General features: G+C 42.5%; 1 protein-coding gene across 1 annotated transcript; it reads left to right on the top strand.

The window, feature by feature from the left end:
• Nucleotides 1–906: 906 nt before the first annotated feature.
• Nucleotides 907–1773, top strand: LOC308379935 (arylamine N-acetyltransferase, pineal gland isozyme NAT-3-like; the record flags this gene model as incomplete). Its single annotated transcript, XM_080857208.1, has 1 exon — nucleotides 907–1773. The coding sequence occupies one exon, from the start codon at nucleotides 907–909 to the stop codon at nucleotides 1771–1773; it is 867 nt and encodes a 288-aa protein (XP_080713334.1).
• Nucleotides 1774–23581: the final 21808 nt, after the last annotated feature.

Raw genomic sequence — 23581 nt, 5'->3', positions numbered from 1 at the left:
GGTCCAGTGCTCTGGGTCCAGTGCTCCGGTTCAGTGCTCAGGGTCCAGTGCTCTGGGTTCAGTGCTCCGGTCCAGTGCTCAGGGTCCAGTGCTCTGGGTCCAGTGCTCAGGGTCCAGTGCTGCAGGTCTAGTGCTCCGGTTCAGTGCTCAGGGTCCAGTGCTCTGGGTCCAGTGCTCTGGGTCCAGTGCTCCGGGTCCAGTGCTGCAGGTCTAGTGCTCAGGGTCCAGTGCTCCGGTTCAGTGCTCAGGGTCCAGTGCTCCGGTTCAGTGCTCCGGGTCCAGTGCTCCGGTTCAGTTTCTGACTCCGGCCTGAGAATCAAATTGATGTTTCCCAACCAAAATGTCCCTCTCTTATAGCGGGACCTTTGACGTCCTCTCAAATCCAGATGGCTGTGAAAACATTGTTCCTCGTCACCATAACCATCCATGTATATAAACCCATATTAGGCAGCCGAGGTCTGCCCACTCACTTTGGCTCTTTCTTCCCCTCCTTGTCTAGAATCCTCCTAACCTTCGCTGTGGGATGCTACTGTAGTACTGTATGCACTCTTATTCTACCCCATACTCTGTGCTAGCATTTTCCTGCAATGTAAATAATTGCCACCATGGACATAGTTTTCTGTTCCACTACTGTACTTACCCTTGTAATAGTAACCTTACGAGCACACTGTATACCCACTTAGCTGTTCTACAATATTTTAACACTGTATCGTGTACATTTTCCACATGTATATTAGCATGCTTATCCTGATACGTGTATGAGCCATGTTTCTGATTCTCTCCAATCCCTTTCTCCTTAATATATAATAATGTATTACAAAATGTGGGGAATTGTATTATATATTGTGTTGATGTGTGTATGTTGATGTGTCTGCGCTGTGTGTGTGTCACCTGTGCAGGTATATAATGGACCTGCAGGAGTACTTCCAGAGGATCGGCTTCAGTGGTCCGTTTGAGAGGCCAGACCTTCCCACTCTGCTGCTGGTGCACCGGCTGCACGTGATGAGCGTCCCCTTTGAGAACCTGTGCCTGCACAGCGGCCAGCAGGCCAGCATGGAGCTGCCGCTGGTCTTCAACAAGCTGGTGCGGCAGCGCCGCGGGGGATGGTGCTGCGAGAGCAACCTGCTCTTCTCTTGGGTGCTGGGGCAGATGGGATACACACACACCACCCTGGGTGCTCGCGTTTACGACGCCCATCTCCCCGGCTTCAGTGAGCGGGAGGGCCACCTCATCAACAGGGTAGAGGTGGCCGGGGGCTCCTACATTGCCGACGTCAGCTTTGGTCTTGCAGATCAGATCTGGGAGCCCCTGGAGCTGGTGTCGGGGAAGGAGCAGCCCCAGCCGCCCGGAATGTTCTGCCTGAAGGAAGATGGCGGCACGTGGGTCCTGGAGAAAACTAGGCGTCCGCCACTGATCCCCAACGAGGCCTTTGCCAAAGCAAGCCTCCTCAACCGCGGCGGGACGAGTCCTGTCTTCTGCTTCAGTCTGGAGCCCCGACAGCCGGAGGACTTCCACGCCGCTTCCCACTTCCTCCAGACCGCCCCCGATTCCATCTACACCAACATATCCCTCTGCTCCTTACCAACCCCCACTGGATACATAGCCCTGATTGGCTGGATTTACTGTAAGGTCACGTTTGGCTTCCAGGAAAAGTTTGACCTGATGGACATGCGTCACATCACGGACGCCGAGGTCCAAGACATCCTGAGGGAGGAGTTTGGAATGCCGGCAGTCAACAACCTCAAACTGAAGAACAATAAAATCAACATGTAACTGTTCTGTTCTTGGGCTAAAGCAGATCGTTTGAAATAAAAGATACTTTACGCATTCCATTTTGTTCCCCTTGATTTTCTGTAGACTGATGAAGATCATTTGCAGGTTTGCCTGTGACATACTTGATCGATTCAAAACGTGCTGTAGCAATGCTCTCTGTTTGCCTGATCTGTTACAGATAAAGAACTGCGTCAGATGAGACTATTTATCCATGGACATGTCTGTGTCTGTTTCTTCATTGGTGAGTCAAATGCCAGCGTGTTCCCAGGTGCCTCCATGATTCCCACACCACATGTTCTGAAGATGGCCACCAGGGGGTAGAGTTTAACCTCAAACCTGACAGAGCGTGTCTGATGTCAAGTCAACGTCAAAGTCAAGGTGTTTATTGTCACATGCACCAAATAGCTTCAACGCAGTGACATTTTTATGACCTGGAAGGCAACATCAACGCAGTAGATGGCATACAAGATAGAAAAATAACACATGACAAAAATAACATATAACAACTAACAACAGCTTAAATTTAAATGATGTAGCAGTAAAGAAGAAGAGAACTAGAACTACAAGAAGTACAGTCTCACCACCCTCCCCATAATATACAGCCGCGGAAAAAATTAAGAGACCACTTCAAAATGATCAGTTTCTCTGGTTTTACTATTTATTGGTATGTGTTAAAGTAAAATGTACATTTTTGTTTTATTCTATAACCTACTGGCAACATTCCTACCAAATTTCAAATAAAAATATTGTCATTTAGATCATTTATTTGCAGAAAAATGACAATTGGTCAAAATAGCAAAAAAGATGCAGTGTCTTCAGATCTCGAATAATGCAACGAAAACAAGCTCAAAGACCATAAGGATTGAACCAAAGCGGACTGGAGGGTCTCCTAGTTCGTCTTCTCTGATGAGTCCAATTTTCAGCTTTGCCCAACACATGGTCGTCTGATGGTTAGACGGAGACCTGGAGAGGCCTACAAGCCACAGAGTCTTGCACCTACTGTGAAATTGGACTCATCAGAGAAGACGAACTAGGAGACCCTCCAGTCCGCTTTGGTTCAATCCTTATGGTCTTTTACAAACCTCAGCCAGGCAAAGTACAACTTTGTCCCGGAAGAAAAACTGTGTGTGTGAGTGTATGTTTGTATGCGTGAGTGAGTGTATGTTTGTGTGTGTGTGTGAGTGTATGTTGATGTGTGTGTGAGTGAGTGTGTCAGTGTATGTTTGTGTTTGTACTTTGATCCGTCTCCCACAGTTACACTAGACACACGCACACGCACACACACACACACACACACACACACACACACTCACACTCACACTCACACTAGACACACACACACACACTAGACACACACACACACACACACACACACACACACACACACACACACTAGACACACACACACACACACACTCACACTAGACACACACACACACACACACACACACACACACACACAATAAAATAAGACTAGTTAACATAAGCATAATAGAAAACTTAGTGACAGTGATTTATCACAAGGCCAGAAATGCCTTCCTGAATACAAATGATTTTAGTCCAGTTTTAAAGGAGTCCAGCGTCTGCGTTGCCCTTAGGTGGTCAGGGAGGCTGTTCCATAAGCGTGGCCCTGCCGAGCAAAAGGTGACAAACAGCTTATCTGTGAGAGAACACTGTACATTTACACATCTACCAAACAGGAGTGTGTGTGTGTGTGTGTGTGTGTGTGTGTGTGTGTGTATGAATGTAATTGTTCACTTGAGAGACAGAAGTAGGCCATCTGTTACTGGAACCACTGGACACAGAGCTGATTGGCCGTGGCAGGGAGCTGATAAGTTGTGATAGGCTGTTATAAGTATAATATTGGGACACAAAATAATACTCTTTTAACACTCATTGCAAGTTGAAAGAGCACAAAGTGCTTCATTCTGAATAAGAATATGTGTAAAGTATATATGAGGCCGCTCCATCAGTATAAATGTATAGTATACATGAGGCCGCTCCATCAGTATAAATGTATAGTATACATGAGGCCGCTCCATCAGTATAAATGTATAGTATATATGAGGCCGCTCCATCAGTATAAATGTATAGTATATGAGGCCGCTCCATCAGTATAAATGTATAGTATATATGAGGCCGCTCCATCAGTATAAATGTATAGTATATATGGGGCCATCACCAAGAAGCACCAGAAGAAGAATAAATCAGGTAAAAGTCAACCCACACATCACCTCTAAAGAGTTTCGGACCTCTCTGGCAGCATCTGGGGTAAATGTACATGGGTCTACAATCAGACGAAAATTGTTGGTTTTGATCGTTACAAAATAATTCTATCTCGGACTCATCTGTCCAAAGAAGGGACTTCCAGAAGGCCTTTGGTTTATCCAAGTGCTCTCGGGCAAAGTTGAAATGGGCAGTTTTGTTCTTTCTTGAGAGCAGAGGCTTCCTTCTAGCAACCCGATCATGAATGTCATGTCTATTCAATTTTCGTCTGATTGTAGACCTATGTACATTTACCCCAGATGCTGCCAGAGAGGTCTGAAACTCTTTAGAGGTGATGTGTGGGTTGACTTTTACCTGATTTATTCTTCTTCTGGTGCTTCTTGGTGATGGTCTTGATGGGCGTCCACTTCTAGGCAGAGATGCGGTCATGTTGAATGCCCTCCATTTCTAAATTATTTGTCTTGGATGGATGGATGGAGCTGGAATCTTTTGGAGATGGGCTTATAGCTTTCCCAAGACTGATGGGCTGTCAGAACCTTCTTCCTGATGTTCTCGGATATCTCGTTTCCTTTCGGCATTGTTGATCTGTGTGGGTACACCTTGGCACTACAGTAGTTTGGTTGGTTTCCTCTCTCTTTTAATCTGTGTTGCCCAAACCTTTCCCTAACGATGTCTCAGATGATCGGTTTGCTTAATTGACTAATTAAGCACCCAAATAAGTCTCACTGAATCTGTAAAATGCTTGACTTTACCAATTCAGCTGGGGGTTCACTTACTTTTGAAATGGACTAATTCCATGTTTCATGTAGTCTTTTGGCTACTCAAACAATTCCCCCTAAAATAAGTACATGCAAATGATAAACATAAACCTGACATTCCTTACATGGAAAATTGGTGATGAAAAAAATGAAAAATCATGGTAAAACAACAGAAAACTCCTAAGTGGTCAAGGGGTTCACATACTTTAAAGTGGCACTGTATATGAGGCCGCGCCATCAGCTGCTAAATATGTATAGTATGTATGAGGCCGCTTCATCAGCTGGTCTAGTATGTGTAGTATATATGAGGCCACTCCATCAGCTGCTCTAGTATGTGTAGTATATATGAGACCTCTCCATCAGCTGCTAAATATGTATAGTATGTATGAGGCCGCTCCATCAGCTGCTCTAGTATGTGTAGTATATATGAGACCTCTCCATCAGCTGCTCTAGTATGTGTAGTATATATGAGACCTCTCCATCAGCTGCTAAATATGTATAGTATGTATGAGGCCACTCCATCAGCTGGTCTAGTATGTGTAGTATATATGAGGCCACTCCATCAGCTGCTCTAGTATGTGTAGTATATATGAGACCTCTCCATCAGCTGCTAAATATGTATAGTATGTATGAGGCCGCTTCATCAGCTGGTCTAGTATGTGTAGTATATATGAGGCCACTCCATCAGCTGCTCTAGTATGTGTAGTATATATGAGACCTCTCCATCAGCTGCTAAATATGTATAGTATGTATGAGGCCGCTCCATCAGCTGCTCTAGTATGTGTAGTATATATGAGACCTCTCCATCAGCTGCTCTAGTATGTGTAGTATATATGAGACCTCTCCATCAGCTGCTAAATATGTATAGTATGTATGAGGCCGCTCCATCAGTTGCTCTAGTATGTGTAGTATATATGAGACCTCTCCATCAGCTGCTAAATATGTATAGTATGTATGAGGCCGCTTCATCAGCTGCTCTAGTATGTGTAGTATATATGAGACCTCTCCATCAGCTGCTAAATATGTATAGTATGTATGAGGCCGCTCCATCAGTTGCTCTAGTATGTGTAGTATGTATGAGGCCGCTCCATCAACTGCTCTAGTATGTGTAGTATATATGAGACCTCTCCATCAGCTGCTAAATATGTATAGTATGTATGAGGCCGCTCCATCAGTTGCTCTAGTATACAGTGCTGCTTGAAAGTATGTGAACCCCTTGAGCCAGGGCTGGACTGGGGACATTTTTCAGGCCGGGCATTTTTAACCAAGAGCAGGCCACCACCAGGTATTGACCGGGAAAAATGTAAGCGCGCTGTGTGACAGCGTGGGTTTTTTCCACAACTGCTTTTGACATGCGTACCCCTTAAGCCTTTTTGTCACACCATGAGTACCCCTTCACTCATGCAGTGACTATGCTGCACACATTCGTTAATTTATCCACGTACCCCCTGCAGTTTGCTTGCGCACCTCAGGTGGTATGTACCACTTACCCCTTGTTGGGAATCACTGCCTTAAACGATCAATGTGCACTAGGAGACACAAACATTTTAACACTATGAGAAGCATTATGAAAAGTTCTCCCAAAATACTGTTATCGTAGGCTTATCAAAAGTATGATCTATTGACCGTAGGTCACATTACTTTTTAGACATGTCATTTCTTTCAACCTTGTTACTTAAATTTAAGTAAAGGAATTATATAAAAAAATATTAATTAACTTAATCTGATCCACTATGAGTGTTTCAAGTCAGCGTATTATTTTACCTCATCACAAAAGCAGCCTTTTCATCAGATCGCTCTCGGCTACCCTGTCAATGATGACATCTGCACAGTGGCTTAACGTGGTTACGACGGGCCCCGGTGCACGCCATTTTGACGGGCCCTATAGTTACTTTGGCGTTCCCTATTACGCTAAACAAAGATGTTTGTAATCGATATGATTGTGACAGGTGTGTACACAAAGAACGAAATCTTGTTCAACTCGTTAGAAATGGTCAGAAAGTAGCCTAGATAGCACTGTTTACGATAACCCTGGTCTTAAAAATGACAGACGTCCCACATAACGTAATTAACTAATTTATTAAGAGGAACAGCAAACAATGTATTAACAATATTTACAAGAAGAAGTTTCAATAGGATATTTAAATTGTGTATCTCAGACACGATGAAACTAACTAAATTATTAAACACAGACACACACATTTCTGTTTTCCATCCTCCTGGCCATGGTGCGGTCACGGATGGCCCGACACCTCTCACACTCAAAGTCCTCTTGCTCTTTGAAAGTAGACAGGACAGTGACAAATGTATTAGAAACATGGATAGCGACGCGCTCCGACTCGCGGTAACGTAAACACAGGGTCAAAGTGTGCTAAAGCGTTCTTAAAACACGGATGACAAGCGACACACCTGCTTTACCCACATCTGAAAAACACATAATGAAACGGGTGCTCCACTGCGACTTGTTAAAGGGGGCATGGCAGCCCATCAAATACCCTTGTACTACTCACCTATTTGAATGGCATTCGACGAGCCTTGGTGCTAGCAGGAGGGTCGTAGCACTAGCAGACTCCACGGACTGGCGAACGTTTGTTGAAAAATCAAAATAATCTAATTTAGGTAGCTTTGCCACCTTCTCCTGCAGCTCTTTTCTCTCTTGCCTTTTCTTACTGCCACTTTTGTGTTTATAAGACATTTTCAACAGACTCGTGTAGCCTTCACAATAGGGTATAGCAGTCTTGCTCCTTTGCTATTGACAGTTAGCAGCCTTAATGTCACTCTGTTACCTTTCTCGCGAGACGAATATTTAAATTATCTGGTCCATTAACAGTGTTAAACATGTTACCCAGAAATCCCCATTGCAAATCTGAAATTCTGAATGACAACATACCAAAGAAAATAACTTATTCGTTTCATTGAATCGTTTTTATTTATTGTTTCTTCAGTGTATGTAGGTTAATCATGTGCTGTTGTTAATTGCTACTTTGCAAAAATAATGCCCACCATGACGAAGATACGTACGGTATTATAGGAGTATAAATAGTTGTCGAGACACCTAATTCTTTAATTAAGTTAGTTAGCGCTGAAAACTTTAGATAGAGTACTTGAAGGCCAGGACCCGCGGGTCTGTGTAACTTCCATTAACTTGAATTGACGTTAATGTGGCCTGCATTGAAATTAACGTGGTCTGCTACGTTAGACGTGAGTTTGGCATGAATAAAAAAAATAATAAAAGGCTTCAGGCCACCGGGCAAATGCCCGCCATGCCCTATGCCCAGTCCAGCGGTGCCTTGAGCAGTTTAGGGTTTTCTGTTGTTTTACCATGAATTTTCTGTTTTATCATCACCAGTTTTCCATATATGAAATGTCAGGTTTATGTTTATCAATTGCATGTACTTGTTCAGAGGGAATTGTGTCTACAATCAGACGAAAATTGAATAGACATTGCATTCATAGGAGGGTTGCTAGAGGAAGCCTTTGCTCTCAAGAAAGAACAAAGCTGCACGTTTCAACTTTGCCAGAGAGCACTTGGACAAACCAGAGGCCTTCTGGAAGTCCATTCTCTGGATAGATGAGTCCAAGATAGAATGATTTGGTCACAATTAAAACCACTTTGTTTGCAGAAAAGACAGCAATTTTCGTTTGATTGTAGATGCATGTAAATTTACCCCAGGTGATGTGTGGGTTGGCTTTTACCTGATTTATTATTCTTCTGGTGCTTCTTGGTGATGGTCTTGATGGGCCACTTCTGCCACTTCTAGGCAGAGTTGTGGTCATGTTGAATGCCCTCCATTTGTAAATGATTTGTCTTACAGTTGTTGGATGGAGCTGGAATCTTTTGGAGATGGTCTTTTAACTTTCCCCAGACTGCTGGGCTGTCAGTGCCTTCTTTCCTGATGTCCTCGGATATCTCCTTTCCTCTGTGCATTGTTGATTTGTGCGGGTACACCTTGGCACTAGAGTAGTTTGGTTGGTTTTCCTCTCTTTTTTAATCTGTGTTGCCTAACCCTTTTCCTAAGGATGTCTCATTTGATTAGTTTGCTTAATTAACTAATTAAGCACCCAAATGTGTTTCACCGAATCTGTTGCCTACTTGACTTTACCAATGCAGCTGGTGGTTCACTTACTTTTGCACATACAGTCGTATGCAAAAGTTTAGGCACCCCTGATAATCTTTATTACTTTCATTTATAAATTGTTGGGCGTTTGGATCAGGAACTTCTTTGTCACATATATAATACTACATGGACACAGTGATATTTTAGAAGTGAAATAAGGTAAATTAGATAAACAGAGAATATGCCAAATGTATAATAACAGAATTAGACAGGAGCATAAATTTGGGCACCCCAACAGAAAAATCATAATAATATTGGAGCCTCCTTTTGCCAAAACAACAGCCTCTAGACGCTTCTTATAGCCTCTGATGAGTGTTTGGATTCTGGATGAAGGTATTTTGGACCACTCTTTCTTACAATACAGCTCCAGCTCTGTAAGGTTTGATGGGTGCCTAGCGTGGACAGCCTGCTTCAAGACATCCCATGTATTTTCAATTATATTCAAGTCTGGGGACTGGGATGGCCATTCTAGAACATTGTAGTTGTCCCTCTGCATAAATGGCTTAATGGATTTTGAGCAATGTTTCGTGTTATTGTCCTGCTGGAACACCCAACTCCGCCGTAACTTCAGCTTGGTTACAGATTCTTGAACATTATTGTCAAGAATTTGCTGGTACTGAGTTGAATCCATGCGACCATCAACTTTAAATAGATTTCCAGTTCCTGTACTACCCACACAGTCCACAGCATGATGGACCCCCCACCTAATTTTACTGTGGGCAGCAAGTGTTTTTCTAGGAATGCTGTATTAATTTGCCTCCATGCATAATGCCTCTTGTTGTGACCAAATATCTCTATCTTTGTTCCAAAATGAGCCTGGCTTGTTCAAATGTAGTTTGGCAAACCTCAAGCGAGCTTGTTTGTGGCGTGTGTGCGGAAAAGGCTTCTTCTGCATCACTCTCCCATACAGCTGTTTTCTGTGCAATGTGCGCTGAATGGTTGAGCAATGCACAGTGACACCATCTGCAGCAAGATGACCTTGCAGATCTTTGGAGGTGGTCTGAGGGTTATTCTTGACCATTCTGACCATTATTCGCCTTTGCCTCTTTGTTATGTTTCTTGGCCTGCCACTTCTAGCCTTAGCAAGAACTGTGCCTGTTGCCTTCCACTTCATAATAAAATTCATCACAGTGGAAACTGATAGCTGAAACCTCCAGGATAACTTTTTGTAGCCTTCCCCTAAACAAAACTGCTGAACAATCTTTGTTTTCAGATCATTTGATGGCTGTTTTGATGCCCCCATGTTGCCACTGTTCACCGGAGAATCAAAGAGAAGCACAACTTGCAATTGGCTACCTTAAATACCTTTTCTAATGGTTGGATGCACCTTTCTGTGGAATTGAAGGCTTGACGAGCTAACCAGACTAATTCTGTGTTGCATTTTATCAGCATTGAGTAGGTACAGGTATTCAAATCACCAAAATTATTCGGGTGCCCAAACTTTTGCACAGCCTATTTTTCACATTTGATTTAATTTCACACCAATAAATACTGCTACACTAAATATCTTTGTCTGGAAAACACCCTAGCACTCAGTGATAACTACAAAATAAATATTTGACCACTGTGATCTTTTTTGGTGAAGACAGAGTAAATTATCATGCAGCCTTAGAGGGGTGCCTAAACTTTTGCATACGACTGTACTGTACACTAACTCCATGTTTTATGTAGTTTTCTGGCTACTCACATTATTCCTCCTAAACAAGTACATGCAATTGATAAACATAAACCTGACATTTTATATATAGAAAACTGGTGATAATAAAATAGGAAATTCATGGTAAAACAACAGAAAACTCTTCACTGCTCAAGGGGTTCACATACTTTCAAGCAGCACTGTATATGTATAGTACTTATGAGGCCGCTCTATCAGCTGCTCTAATACAGTATGTATAGTATATATGAAGCCACTCCATCAGCTGCTCAGTATATATGTGTAGTATATGAGGCCGCTCCATCAGTTGCCCTAGTATATACAGTATGTGTAGTATATATGAGGCCCCTCCACCAGCTGCTTTAGTAAATGTGTGAAATGCATTTCTAATTTCTACCCTCTACAATCTGAATTACAGTTTTTATCCATTGCTTTGGGCAATTTCACAAAACAGAAATTACATTCTCAAAACGACACGTGCAAACCTCCAAACCACTGGGCACTTGTTCAAAACCGATTGGCATTTCTTATTCCTTTAATCAAATTGCAATTGTTTTAGAAACTCCTTGCAAATGACAAGTACAATTGCCTACAGCTTGCACACATTTCAAATGATTTAGCACATCTGTGCAAATGGTTAGGTACAATTGCCTTCAGTTACCAATTGAATACATCTTGCTGGTCTAAACTGACTGTTGCTTCTCAGTCAAGTGGTTGTTCGCTGCAAACCATGTTGGCATAATTTCCTTCTGTACATCATCACCTGCAGAATAGTTTACTCCACTGTCACAATCGTTCAGGCACATAATACCATGAAAAACATCATGGTATATACTGTAATATGGATCTCTTGGATCATCGGCTTCATTTTTTCAGGTGCAACTAGAACTTTACTAATCAAGGGGGAGTTTCTCACATTCAATCACCAATCACTCAGTCATTTTAGTTAGCTGACAGGTGCTATCCAGGAGTATAAATGCTTCCATCAAACATCTAGGGCTTGACAAAGTTCAGTACAGTCAGAGATGGGCAGTATTTCAATTACTTGTATTTGAAATACTAGTTAATTTGCTTTTGAGTATTTTGTAATTTGTATTTGATAGGGCCAATAAAAAATCGAATGTAATTTGTAACAAAATACTTTAGAGTGGAGTAATTTTGTATTTAAAATACTCAAATTACTTTCTCCACTGTTTAGGCAGAAGGATTTTTTTTCTGTCGGATTCTACCACGAGACCATCTGATCTGCCTCTGAATGTCATTGTCAAATCAGTAAATTTGCCAAAAGTGTTGCTTCTTATAGCCCGCCCCTTTTTCACCCCAGATCTCTCTCATTGACTCTCATGTTAAATAATTTTTTTTTAAAACAGGGTTGTGGTCGAAAACTTAGAAAGCTGTCTTGATCCTTGTCAATTTATCTTCATTAGTACACCGACTAAAAGGAGGTTCTTTCAAAGAGCGAATCGTGTTGTTGCACTGAATGTTAGCCATCTTGACACAATGTGACTTGATGAAAGCCGTGTGATGTCCTTATACGCATTAGAGCTAAGGTCCGGGACGCGATCTGGCGAGACTCTCCACTTTGTGAATGAGGCGCACCTCACCTAGGACGCGATCTGGCACTCCGCGCCTGGGCGAGACGCTCCACTTTGTGAATGAGGCGCGCCTCACCTAGGACCTAATCTGGCACTCCGCGCCGCATTGCATAGAGGCAGGGGCCCGGGCGCACATGAGACTCTTATTAAAGACCTTAGCCTACTATAAACGTTGTTGAGACTCTTACTAAAGATCTTACTCATTCTCACAGAGACAAAACAAATAGCTACACGGTCATTTATCTGTGTGATGTCACATGTGTGCGCCAGTGTTGTCAAATCACATGTGGGCGCCAATGTTGTCAAAGATAATCTGTAACTTGTGGAAGTTGTATTGTTAAATGGTGAGTACTTTGGTAGATTAAAGTGTAAACTTTGAATACAAATGCTAGGACAACTTCTATACGTTATCAGTAAGGTTGTGAGTGTGCAGTGGTAATGTAAGTTGGATTCGTAAAACGTATTTTAGGAAATAAATGACATTGCTTGACGTGTAGCTATTTGTCTTTGTTTTGTTACCGACTTTCAACTTAATAAAAATCTCAACAACGTTTCTAGTAGACTACGTGTATTGTTTAGTCTCTGTGAGAATAAGTAAGATCTTAAGTAAGAGTCTCAACAACGTTTATAGTAGGCTTAGATCTTTAAAAAGAGTCTCATCGGCGCGGAGTGCCAGATCGCGTCCTAGGTGAGGCGCGCCTCATTTACAAAGTGGAGAGTTTCGCCCAGGCGCGGAGTGCCAGATCGCGTCCTAGTCCTTACCTGGCAATTTCGTATGACGAAAGCACAGTGGGGATAGCCCTCCCAGAAGCCATAGAGATTGTAATGAGAAAAGAACATGAAAAAGGATATGGAACCACTGACACGGGCCCGTCATAATAGCCTGCACCTGGCCTCGTGGTTACTACGTTACACCACTGAATAGCCCAAACCTGAATGTTCTGCTATACCAAATTGTGAGAAAATTGAAAATTCAGAAAAAGTATTTCCTGTATTTTAAAAATACAAAATACATGTATTGTATTTTGTTACATTTTCTGGCAACAGTATTTTGTATTTTATTTTGATACATTTATTTGAGGGGTATTTTGTATTTTGTATCAAAATACATTTTGATGTATTTTTGCCCATCTCTGAGTACAGTTGATAAGTATGAACATGGAAGCACCAAACGAGCAAGGGCAACTGCCTCACAATGTGTGCTGCGATATCCGAAAACGGGGTAGTCACCCACATTCCAAGTATCGGCCCATACAACACCCAGAAGCTCCTGGTGTTCTTAGACCGACTTTACGTTGATCTTATCCCTCTACATGAGGGGGGTTTGGTAGGGCCTCACTTGCCGACATATGTGATTGTGTGGGACAATGTCAACTTTCAGGGCGTGGTTCGCTGCCCATCAAAGGATGGTGATGGTGCTCTTAGCCCCTTACTCCCCATTTCTAAATCCTATTGAGGAGTTTTTTTCAGCTTGGAGGTGGAGGGTCTAAGAGCATCGGGCTCTAAATCAGAGGTCCCTCCTCCAAGCAATGGATGCTGCTTGTGAGGATGTAACGGCTGATCAATTCAGGGGAAGGTTGCGGCATGCACGCCGATTCTTCCCACGTTGCATTGCAAGGGAGAACATAAGATGCGATGTAGATGAGAATCTGTGGCCAGACAGACGTGAGCGTGAGGATGAGCACGAGAGTGAGGACGAAGACTGAAGACTTCCTTTCCTTCTGTATGTTTTGTTACAGTAGTGTAGGCTATACTTAATTTTAGTTTTGATGTTCTTTTTGTTTGACAGTGTTTTTTGCTGTACACATTTTTTGTTTCTGTTTTGCAATTACATAATGTAACAATTTCCATGGCATGAGTCCAATACAGTTCGCCATGTGAAACCTTGTTGGCTCCTCTTGAATTTGTTTCTGTTTGATACACATAGTATTCTGGAAAGAAAACATCTACTACAGTAACCATTCAGTGTCAAAGGACTAAGCCAAGATTGGAATGTGCACATGAGGTATATTTCTATGGTCCACTGACATACTGACAATACATCAGGGACTTTTCATTTTGGGGGCACTGACTATTAGTATGAGAAAAGGAATTAGTTTTAATTGATGAGTTGTCTGTTTTGGGAGAGATATGACCCTTTGCAGGTGTGCCATAGTGTTTTGATAAACCATCTAGGTTATTTTGGCAAATATATTTAAAGCTTGGAGAATGTCCTTTTCTTTTCGGGAAGGAACTTTTCATTTTGGGGGCACTGACTATTTTTTTGAGAAAATGATTTGGTTTTGAAGCTTGACTTAACTGTTTTGGGTGAGATATGACCTTTTGAAGTTGATCTATGTAGTTGTGCTGAACCATATAGGCTATTTTGCCAAATGCACTAAGAGCTTTGAGAATGTCATTTCGGTTTTGTGCAATTGCCCAAAGCAATGGATAAAAACTGTAAATCACTAACAACGTTGTTGGAGCTATGGATGACGGAAGTGTGTATTTGAGACGTAGCTAGCACGGTTTGGAGAAACAGTTGCTAGTAGGTTGTCAGTTTTCTACAGGCAAGTTTTGTTCCTGCCCCCCCCACACACACACACATACACATACTCGTGTTACATATGCCAGACTCACCCCGCAGCACCCCGCAGCACCTCTGCACAGCCATCACATCATGGTTACAGTTGGTGTAGACTCCAGTCTCCCATGGTAACAGTCGTTGTAGATGTCACTGTCATCAGTAGTACTGTAGATGTGGACGTCAGACTGTCATCATTACTGTAGATGTGGCTGCACTTCTATTCTCTGACAGCTGGGGATGCTTGCTGAAGCCCTTCAGGTCTGTGAAACTGTTTGTGTGTGTGTGTCTGTGTGTGTGTGTGTGTGTGTGTGTGTGTGTGTGTGTGTGTGTGTGTGTGTGTGTGTGTGTGAATGTGTGTGTGTGTGTGTGTGTGTGTGTGTGTGTGTCTGTGTGTGTGTGTGTGTGTGAATGTGTGTGTGTGTGTGTGTGTGAATGTGTGTGTGTGTGTGTGTGTGTGTGTGTGTGTGTGTGTGTGGGTGTGTGTGTGTGTGTGGGTGTGTGTGTGTGTGAATGTGTGTGTGTGTGTGTGTGTATGTGTGTGTGTGTGTGATGCTTGCTGAAGCCCTTTCAGGTCTGTGAACCCGTGAGGTCTTTAATTAAACATGACAGGAGGGACACACTGGGCAGCTGTGAGAACACTTTGTAGCCCACACACACACACTCACACACTCACACACTCACACACACAGACACACACTCACACACACACACACACACACACACAGACACACACACACACTCACACACACAGACACACAGACACACAGACACACACACACGCACACACACACACATGCACGCACACACACACACACACACACGCACGCACACGCACACACAGACACACGCAGAAACACGCAGACACACACACACACGCACGCACACACACTCACACACACACACACAGACATTTGTGTTATTACAGCTAGCATTCATACACACATGCGTAAACAAACACACACACACACACACACAGACATTTGTGTTATCACAGCTAGCATTCATACACACATGTGTAAACAAACACACACACACGCACATGCAGACAGTGCTATTATGTTCCTATGTTCCTAGTGTTCCACCAAATACCTTGTGTTACGACCCCTGCCTATGAAACGGATTCCGTCTTCGCTGTGCTAGCTACGTCTCAAATACACACTTCCGTCATCCATAGCTCCAACAACGTTGTTAGTGATTTACAGTTTTTATCCATTGCTTTGGGCAATTGCACAAAACCGAAATGACATTCTCAAAGCTCTTAGTGCATTTGGCAAAATAGCCTATATGGTTCAGCACAACTACATAGATCACCTTCAAAAGGTCATATCTCACCCAAAACAGTTAAGTCAAGCTTCAAAACCAAATCATTTTCTCAAAAAAATGCCCCCAAAATGAAAAGTTCCTAAAAAAGTCATATCTCTCCCAAAACTCATCAATTCAAACTAATTCCTTTTCTCATACTAATAGTCAGGCACACACACACATGCAGACAGACAGACTTGCGCACACACACACTTTACCAGTCTCTTCTGGTGAGCACAGACCCTGAAGGCCTGGCATGTGGCCGTGCTGAAAAGGTTTCTCTTCTTGGAGATTTGAACCAGCTCCAAACAGAGTCCACATGAGATAAATAAGCATCTGCATGACAGGCTCCTCATTTATCACGTCCTGATGCTCTGATGGGTTCGTTCATCAGCTCTCACTCATGCTCCGTGTTATTCCATATTACTACAAGCCAGCCTCCCTCTTTATGAGCCTCTTGTTCACATGAACACCCCTGTTAGAGCCCATGTCTGTCTGTGGTGAATGGGTTGTATTCTAGGCTAGGGTGAAGTTTCAGCTAATCAGATGAGCTGCATATGAAACAGTGGCACATTAGCCCAGAAGATGGAGGCAGATAAAGAGTACTCAGGCGTCAAGTCCATCTATTAATGTGAATCCTGTTCCCTGTACACCACACAACCCTAAGAGTGCCACAGAACTGCACACAACCCTAAGAGTTCACAGAACCCTTGTGTGTTTGCCCCGCCTTGGTTGTTTTCACCTGTCTCTCATCACCTTGTGTATATAGTCTGTGTGTCCCTGTTTTCTCGTTGCCAGTTCCGAATCCTTGGTGCGCCCAACCGCCCGCTAACCTAAACCAACCGTCAAAACACAACGCAGAGTAGCAGCGGGCTGTTGGATAGCGAGAGAGAGGGTTACATCTTTGGTTACATAGTTTATTTATGTTCCTAGCGTTCCACCAAATACCTTGTGTTACGACCCCTGCCTATGAAACGGATTCCGTCTTCGCCTCTTCCCTACTGGATATTCTCCTGATCTCCGACTGCCTTCCCGTGTACCGACCCTCGACCGGGCCTGCACCGAACCCTGCCACTGCCTGCCCCCTTCTGTTTGCTTGTTTATGGACTGCCTACCCGTGTAGCGAACTTTATTAGTAAAAGTTGTTGATTGCACTTACACCTGTCTCTGAGTCGTGCAATTGTATCCTCAAACACTACTGCACCCATTACAGATGTGCCATCCACAGACACAGCACAGACACGCTCACAGCAGGCAGAGTTAGACAACACAGCGCATAGACTTAACTGAAGTTAGTCACGCTAACATGCTGGACACAAGAGGTAAGGCAGAATTATTCCAGAACATTAAGCGCAAACATTACACACACATGCAAAGCATTATGGGGCGTAACTACTTACAGTCGTCACTCACATCAGCCCAAGAAAGGTCTTCTCCTTACAAAACATATTAGCTTTAGCATCCTGTGCTGCTGGTGGAAATATAACACATAATAGCTTAAGCATCCTGTACTGCTGCTGCTGTAAATAAAATAAAATCAACCAACCGAAGAGGGCACACGTCACACCGCTACTCATTAAGCTCCAGTGGCTGCCTGCCTGTAGCTGTTCGCATTAGGTTCAAGTCACTTATGCTTGCTTGCTTGTTCTGCTCCCACCCACCTAATGCTCTTGTTAGGGCAAATGTTACACCCAGGATGCTGCGCTCGTCTAGTGAGCGTCGTTTGGCACTGCCGTCTGTGCAAGCACGGCAACCCAGACTATTCTCATTTGTAGTTCCACGTTGGTGGAATAAACTGCCTAGTACTACCAGAGCAGGGGCGTCCCTCTCTACCTTCAAGAAGCTTTTGAAGACCCAACTCTTCAGAGAGCACCTCCCTTCCTAACTGGCACCTTGACTAGTGCTGGACTTACACTTACAGCAGTTACATTCCTGCACTTCTTTTTCTCTTTTATGTCGTTTTTCTATTTCTAAGATGCACCGATACCACTTTTTTACAAACCGATACGAGTACGAGTATTTTTATTTGTGTACTTGCCGATACTGAGTACCGATACCGATACTTCCTAGATTTGGTTTCCATGAAATATTTTATTTTATCCTCTGCAGATTATGTCAAGCCTATAGTACAACATTAACAGATGGCTATCCCAAGCCAAAAATAATCAGAGCTTTCTGGTTTTACAAATTAAACAGTCAATATCATCACATTAGACAAAATGTAAATATAAAGGCAGATCAAATGATAAAGGCAATTCAATTGGCTGCATAGTTAACAACACAGTCTGCTTACAAAAAAGTGAACAGAACTACTCCTGGATAAGCACATGAGCACAGTTCAGTTACAAAAGAGTCTCCGGTACACAAATGATCTCCTATGTGGCACTATAAGTCTCTCTTCCTCCCCTTCTCTCTCTCTCTGTCTGTGTGCGTGTGCGTTTTTTTCGCGTTTTGGTCTCTTGCGCCCCTGGCATGAGTGAACTTTGTGTGCTAAGCACTATGGTGCGTCTTCAGATGTTTAATCAAATTGCTTGTGTCAAACAAAGTACTTTCTTTTCCGCCCCTCAACACCGTAGCAGTGCAGCTCTACACTGTGCCTTACTCCTGTCGTCATCATTTATCTTAAAATGAGCCCAAATCGCCGTTAAGGCAGCACAATGGAATTGGTAATAGCTAAAGAGACGCTAACGGCCTTTCCCAACACAGTCAAACATCAAGCAAGTGCAACACACGACGAAACAAGACGGCAAATAAGCTACTTACTAGTAGGGCAGAGAGTGGTAGGTCATGTAGGACAACAAATCACAATTTGTGTCCGCATAGCGCGACCAGTTTGATTAGTGAAATACTGTTAAGTGTTATTAGCGTTGGGGAAGTTCACTTTCTACATGAACTAGTTCAGTTCATAGTTAACATTTTTTTTTAATGAACTAGTTCAGTTCAGAGTTCATAATTAAAAATGTTTAACTTAGTTCACAGCTACAACAAAATGAACTAGTCCTGTTCTTTTTTTCAATATGTTGCCAGCAATATTTTTTTTAGCTCTATCTGTCTGCAATACCGCTCTCGGCCTCTATGCAACTTCGGCGCTCTCACACCTGCCAGGCATAGACAGTAGAGGAGAAGAAAGCACACTCGTTCAGACGCAACACTGGGTATCGGTTTTTGGTATCGGTAGTTCAAAACGAGTATGAGTACGAGTACGAGTATTTTAACGAAGTATCGACCCGATACCTGATACTGGTATCGGTATCGGTGCATCCCTACTAAGTCATATTTATTGTTACACCAGGTTTCTATTGCTCTTAGCTTGAATGTTCGGTAACACTTTATTTGAAGGGGTCTACATAAGGGTGATATGACACTGTCATAAGAATGACATGACACATGTCATACACATTACAGTTTTTATCGATTGCTTTGGGCAATTTCACGAAACCGAAATTACATTCTCAAAGCTCTTAGTGCATTTGGCAAAATAGCCTATATGGTTCAGCACAACTACATAGATCACCTTCAAAAGGTCATATCTCACCCAAAACAGTTAAGTCAAGCTTCAAAACCAAATAATTTTCTCATAAAAATAGTCAGTGCCCCCAAAATGAAAAGTTCCTTCCCGAAAAGAAAAGGACATTCTCCAAGCTTTAAATATATTTGCCAAAATAACCTAGATGGTTTATCAAAACACTATGGCACACCTGCAAAAGGTCAGTGGCGGTCCGTGCATTTCACGACTGGGCCTTCAGCGATGTCCTACACGATGTTAAACTGAGTGAATCCACCTCCTAATACTATCATTATGACGCCATGGCTCTCGAACCATTATATTTATTCAGAAAGGCAGTATAAGTGAGCATTGCATCACCTTAACATAGTCGAGTACAACAGACTTTATTAATATTTCCGGAGCATTTAAAATCAATACACCCGTATTAACAATACATTGAGAGTAGTAAACTCTCAGTTATATGATCGCTTGGATATTACTGTCACAACTTAAAAATAAAAGGCGATTTTCAGGGATTAGTCTACAAAGTTTTATTAAGTCTACCGAAAGTAGCCTATGAGAGCTTAAACAAGTTTGTCCACTAAACATCGCATTGTCCCACCTGCAAAGCAGTTTCATTAAACTTCCCATCCTCACGATATCCAGTTTTTCTTGAAAGTTCCGTCTTGAAAATGGCTTTGTAATTGTATCAAAAACTGGATTTATGAAGTTGGTGTAAACTAGTTTATTTGAGTTGGTTAATGTAATTATATTTAGTCTTACCAATTGAAACAACTAGCATAATAAGCATTGAAACCGATGTACGTCGTTTTCCGTTTTCGCATTAGCCAGCTAAACTGAGCACTGAAGCACTGCACCGGTCTGCCTCAGTATCCAATCAAAGGACGTTTACGTGTCACGTTCAACGCGAGGAAAGAAATATTCCGGGCCTTCTAGAAGGCCCAGTGTCGCCAACTCGAAATCTGATTGGTTGTCACAACTGTCTGTTTCAGTTCATTCAACTTAAATGAACTGAAACAGCCAGTTGTGAAAACCAATCAGATGTACACGGGCCTTCAATGTGAATTCTGAAGGCCTCAGGGAAGAATTCTGTTCTCGGGGAAGGTTTCTCGGAGCGTGGCAACACATGATAGCTGAAATATGATTGGATGAAAGCTCTAACATAAATTAACAACACTGGAAGCTATGAAATGAAGATAATGGACTATGAGGAATAATTGAATACATATTTATGAAAAGAAAATATTAAAATTAAATGTATTTATTACATTTATTTTCTGATGATGTTTAGGCCAGCAGAGAAGGCCTTGAAGGCCCTGACGGACCACCACTGCAAAAGGTAATATCTCTCCCAAAACAGACAACTCATCAATTAAAACGAATTCCTTTTCTCATACCTATAGTCAGTGCCCCCAAAATGAAAAGTCCCTTTGGCATTGTTTAAGCACTGCAGGTCAAAACGTTTAGATGTTTTGTCAGTATGTCAGTGGACCATAGAAATATCCCTCATGTGCACATTTCAATTTTGGCTTAGTCCGCTGACACTGAATGGTTACTGTAGTAGATTTTTTCTTTCCAGAATACTATGTGTATCAAACAGAAACAAATTCAAGAGGAGCCAACAAGGTTTCACATGGCGAACTGTATTGGACTCATGCCATGGAAATTGTTACAGTATGTAATTGCAAAACAGAAACAGAAATGTGTACAGCAAAAAACACTGTCAAACAAAAAGAGCATCATAAGTATAGCCTACACTACTGTAACAAAACATACAGAAGGAAAGGAAGTCTTCAGTCTTCGTCCTCACTCTCCTGCTCAGCCTCATGCTCACGTCTGTCTGGCCACAGATTCTCATCTACATCGCATCTTATGTTCTCCCTTGCAATGCAACATGGGAAGAATCGGCGTGCATGCCGCAACCTTCCCCTGCAATGATCAGCCGTTACATCCTCACAAGGAGCATCCATTGCTTAGAGGAGGGACCTCTGATTTAGAGCCCGATGCTCGTAGACCCTCCACCTCCAAGCTGAAAAAAACTCCTCAATAGGATTTAGCAATGGGAAGTAAGGGGCTAGGAGCACCATCACCATCCTTTGATGGGCAGCGAACCACGGCCTGTTGAGCGGGCCACGGTGAAAGTTGACATTGTCCCACACAATCACATATGTCGGCAAGTGAGGCCCTACCAAACCCCCCTCATGTAGAGGGATAAGATCAACGTAAAGGCGGCCTAAGAACACCAGGAGCTTCTGGGTGTTGTATGGGCCGATACTTGGAATGTGGGTGACTACCCCGTTTTCGGATATCGCAGCAAACATTGTGAGGCAGTTGCCCTTGCTCGTTTGGTGCTTCCATGTTCATACTTGTCAACTGTACTGAACTTTGTCAAGCCCTAGATGTTTGATGGAAGCATTTATACTCCTGGATAGCACCTGTCAGCTAACTAAAATTACTGAGTGATGGGTGATCGGATGTGAGAAACTCCCCCTAGATTAGTAAAGTTCTAGTTGCACCTGAAAAAATGAAGCCGATGATCCAAGAGCTCCATATTGCAGGATATACCACGATGTTTTTCATGGTATTATGTGCTGGAACGATTGTGACAGTGGAGTAAAACTATTCTGCAGGTGATGATGTACAGAAGGAAATGATGCCAACATGTTTTGCAGCGAACAACCACTTGACTGAGAAGCAACAGTCAGTTTAGACCAGCAAGATGTATTTAATTGGTAATTGGGCTAACTGAAGGCAATTGTACCTAACCATTTGCACAGATGTGCTAAATCATTTGAAATGTGTGCAAACTGTAGGCAATTGTACTTGTCATTTGCAAGGAGTGTCTAAAACAATTGCAATTTGATTAAAGAATGAGAAATGCCAATCAGTTTTGAACAAGGGCCAGTGGTTTGGAAGTTTGCACGTGTTGTTTTGAGAATGTAATTTCTGTTTTGTGAAATTGCCCAAAGCAATGGATAAAAACTGTAATGACACGTTATTTTTGTTCATGACTGGTTCATGACTGTTGTCATATGTGTCATTCGGTGTTTGTAGGGTTAGGGTTAGGGTTAGCTGTGTGTACAAACACCGAATGTCATGTCATGAACCAGTCATGAACAAAATGAATGTGTATGACATGTATTCTTATGTCACCCTTTGGAAAGACCCCTTCAAATAAAGTGTTACCGAATGTTCTCTCCCTTGTACGTTGCTTTGGACAAAGTGTCTGCTAATGACTAAATGTAAATGTAAATACATACTAGCTTTAGCTTCCTGTACTGCTGCTGTTTTAATATAGTACATTAGCTTTAGCATCCTGGACTGCTGCTGTTTTTTAAGCAATATAGCACGAGTGGGAGTGGGGTAGGTAAGGGATAATCCCACGGGTGGTGTTCGGCCGTAGCCACCGAGGCCGCAGGCCGAGTGGCGTAGCCAACAACACCCGTGGGATTATCCCTTACCTACCCTACTCCCACGAGTGCTATATTGCTTTTATAAAACAATTCTATCGTCAAAAAATTAACATTTCAACACGAAGTTATTGATTAAAACTGGTTTATTTCGCCATTGTTTCTCCGCAACAAAAAATAGTTCCATTGTCAACGTCTTGGTTTGGAATTTTAAGAATTTTGAATTAACGGTTATCATCAACGCAAATTTTTCATCGCGGAGTGATTTATTATTAGCTGTGAAAAGTCCCGTAACTGTTGACGAATAACCTGTAGCATGGAACGTCTCTCGTCCAATCAGAAACAGCTAAATTACGCGATAGAACCCAATTGTTTTAAAGGCAAATATAATACATTAGTATTACGTTGCTTGGTAACACCTAAAATGTTTAAGTTCTATTCGTGTGAAGAACTCTTTTATCATTTTGGCAAGTAACTGTGTAATATGCAGGATAATAAATCTCCTCAGGATGATAAGACTATCCGCACACACACACACACACACACGCACACACGCACACGCACACACGCACACATACACACACACACAAGACTATTCGTCCTGTCAGGGATTTATTTTCCAAGAATGACTGGCAGATTATGCATTGTCCCCTTATATGAATACACCATTC

Source organism: Sprattus sprattus, assembly GCF_963457725.1.
Source record: "Sprattus sprattus genome assembly, chromosome: 18".
Classification (NCBI taxonomy): domain Eukaryota; kingdom Metazoa; phylum Chordata; class Actinopteri; order Clupeiformes; family Clupeidae; genus Sprattus; species Sprattus sprattus.
Note: the sequence above shows the minus strand (reverse complement) of the source record. Positions and strands in the feature narration are given on the sequence as shown.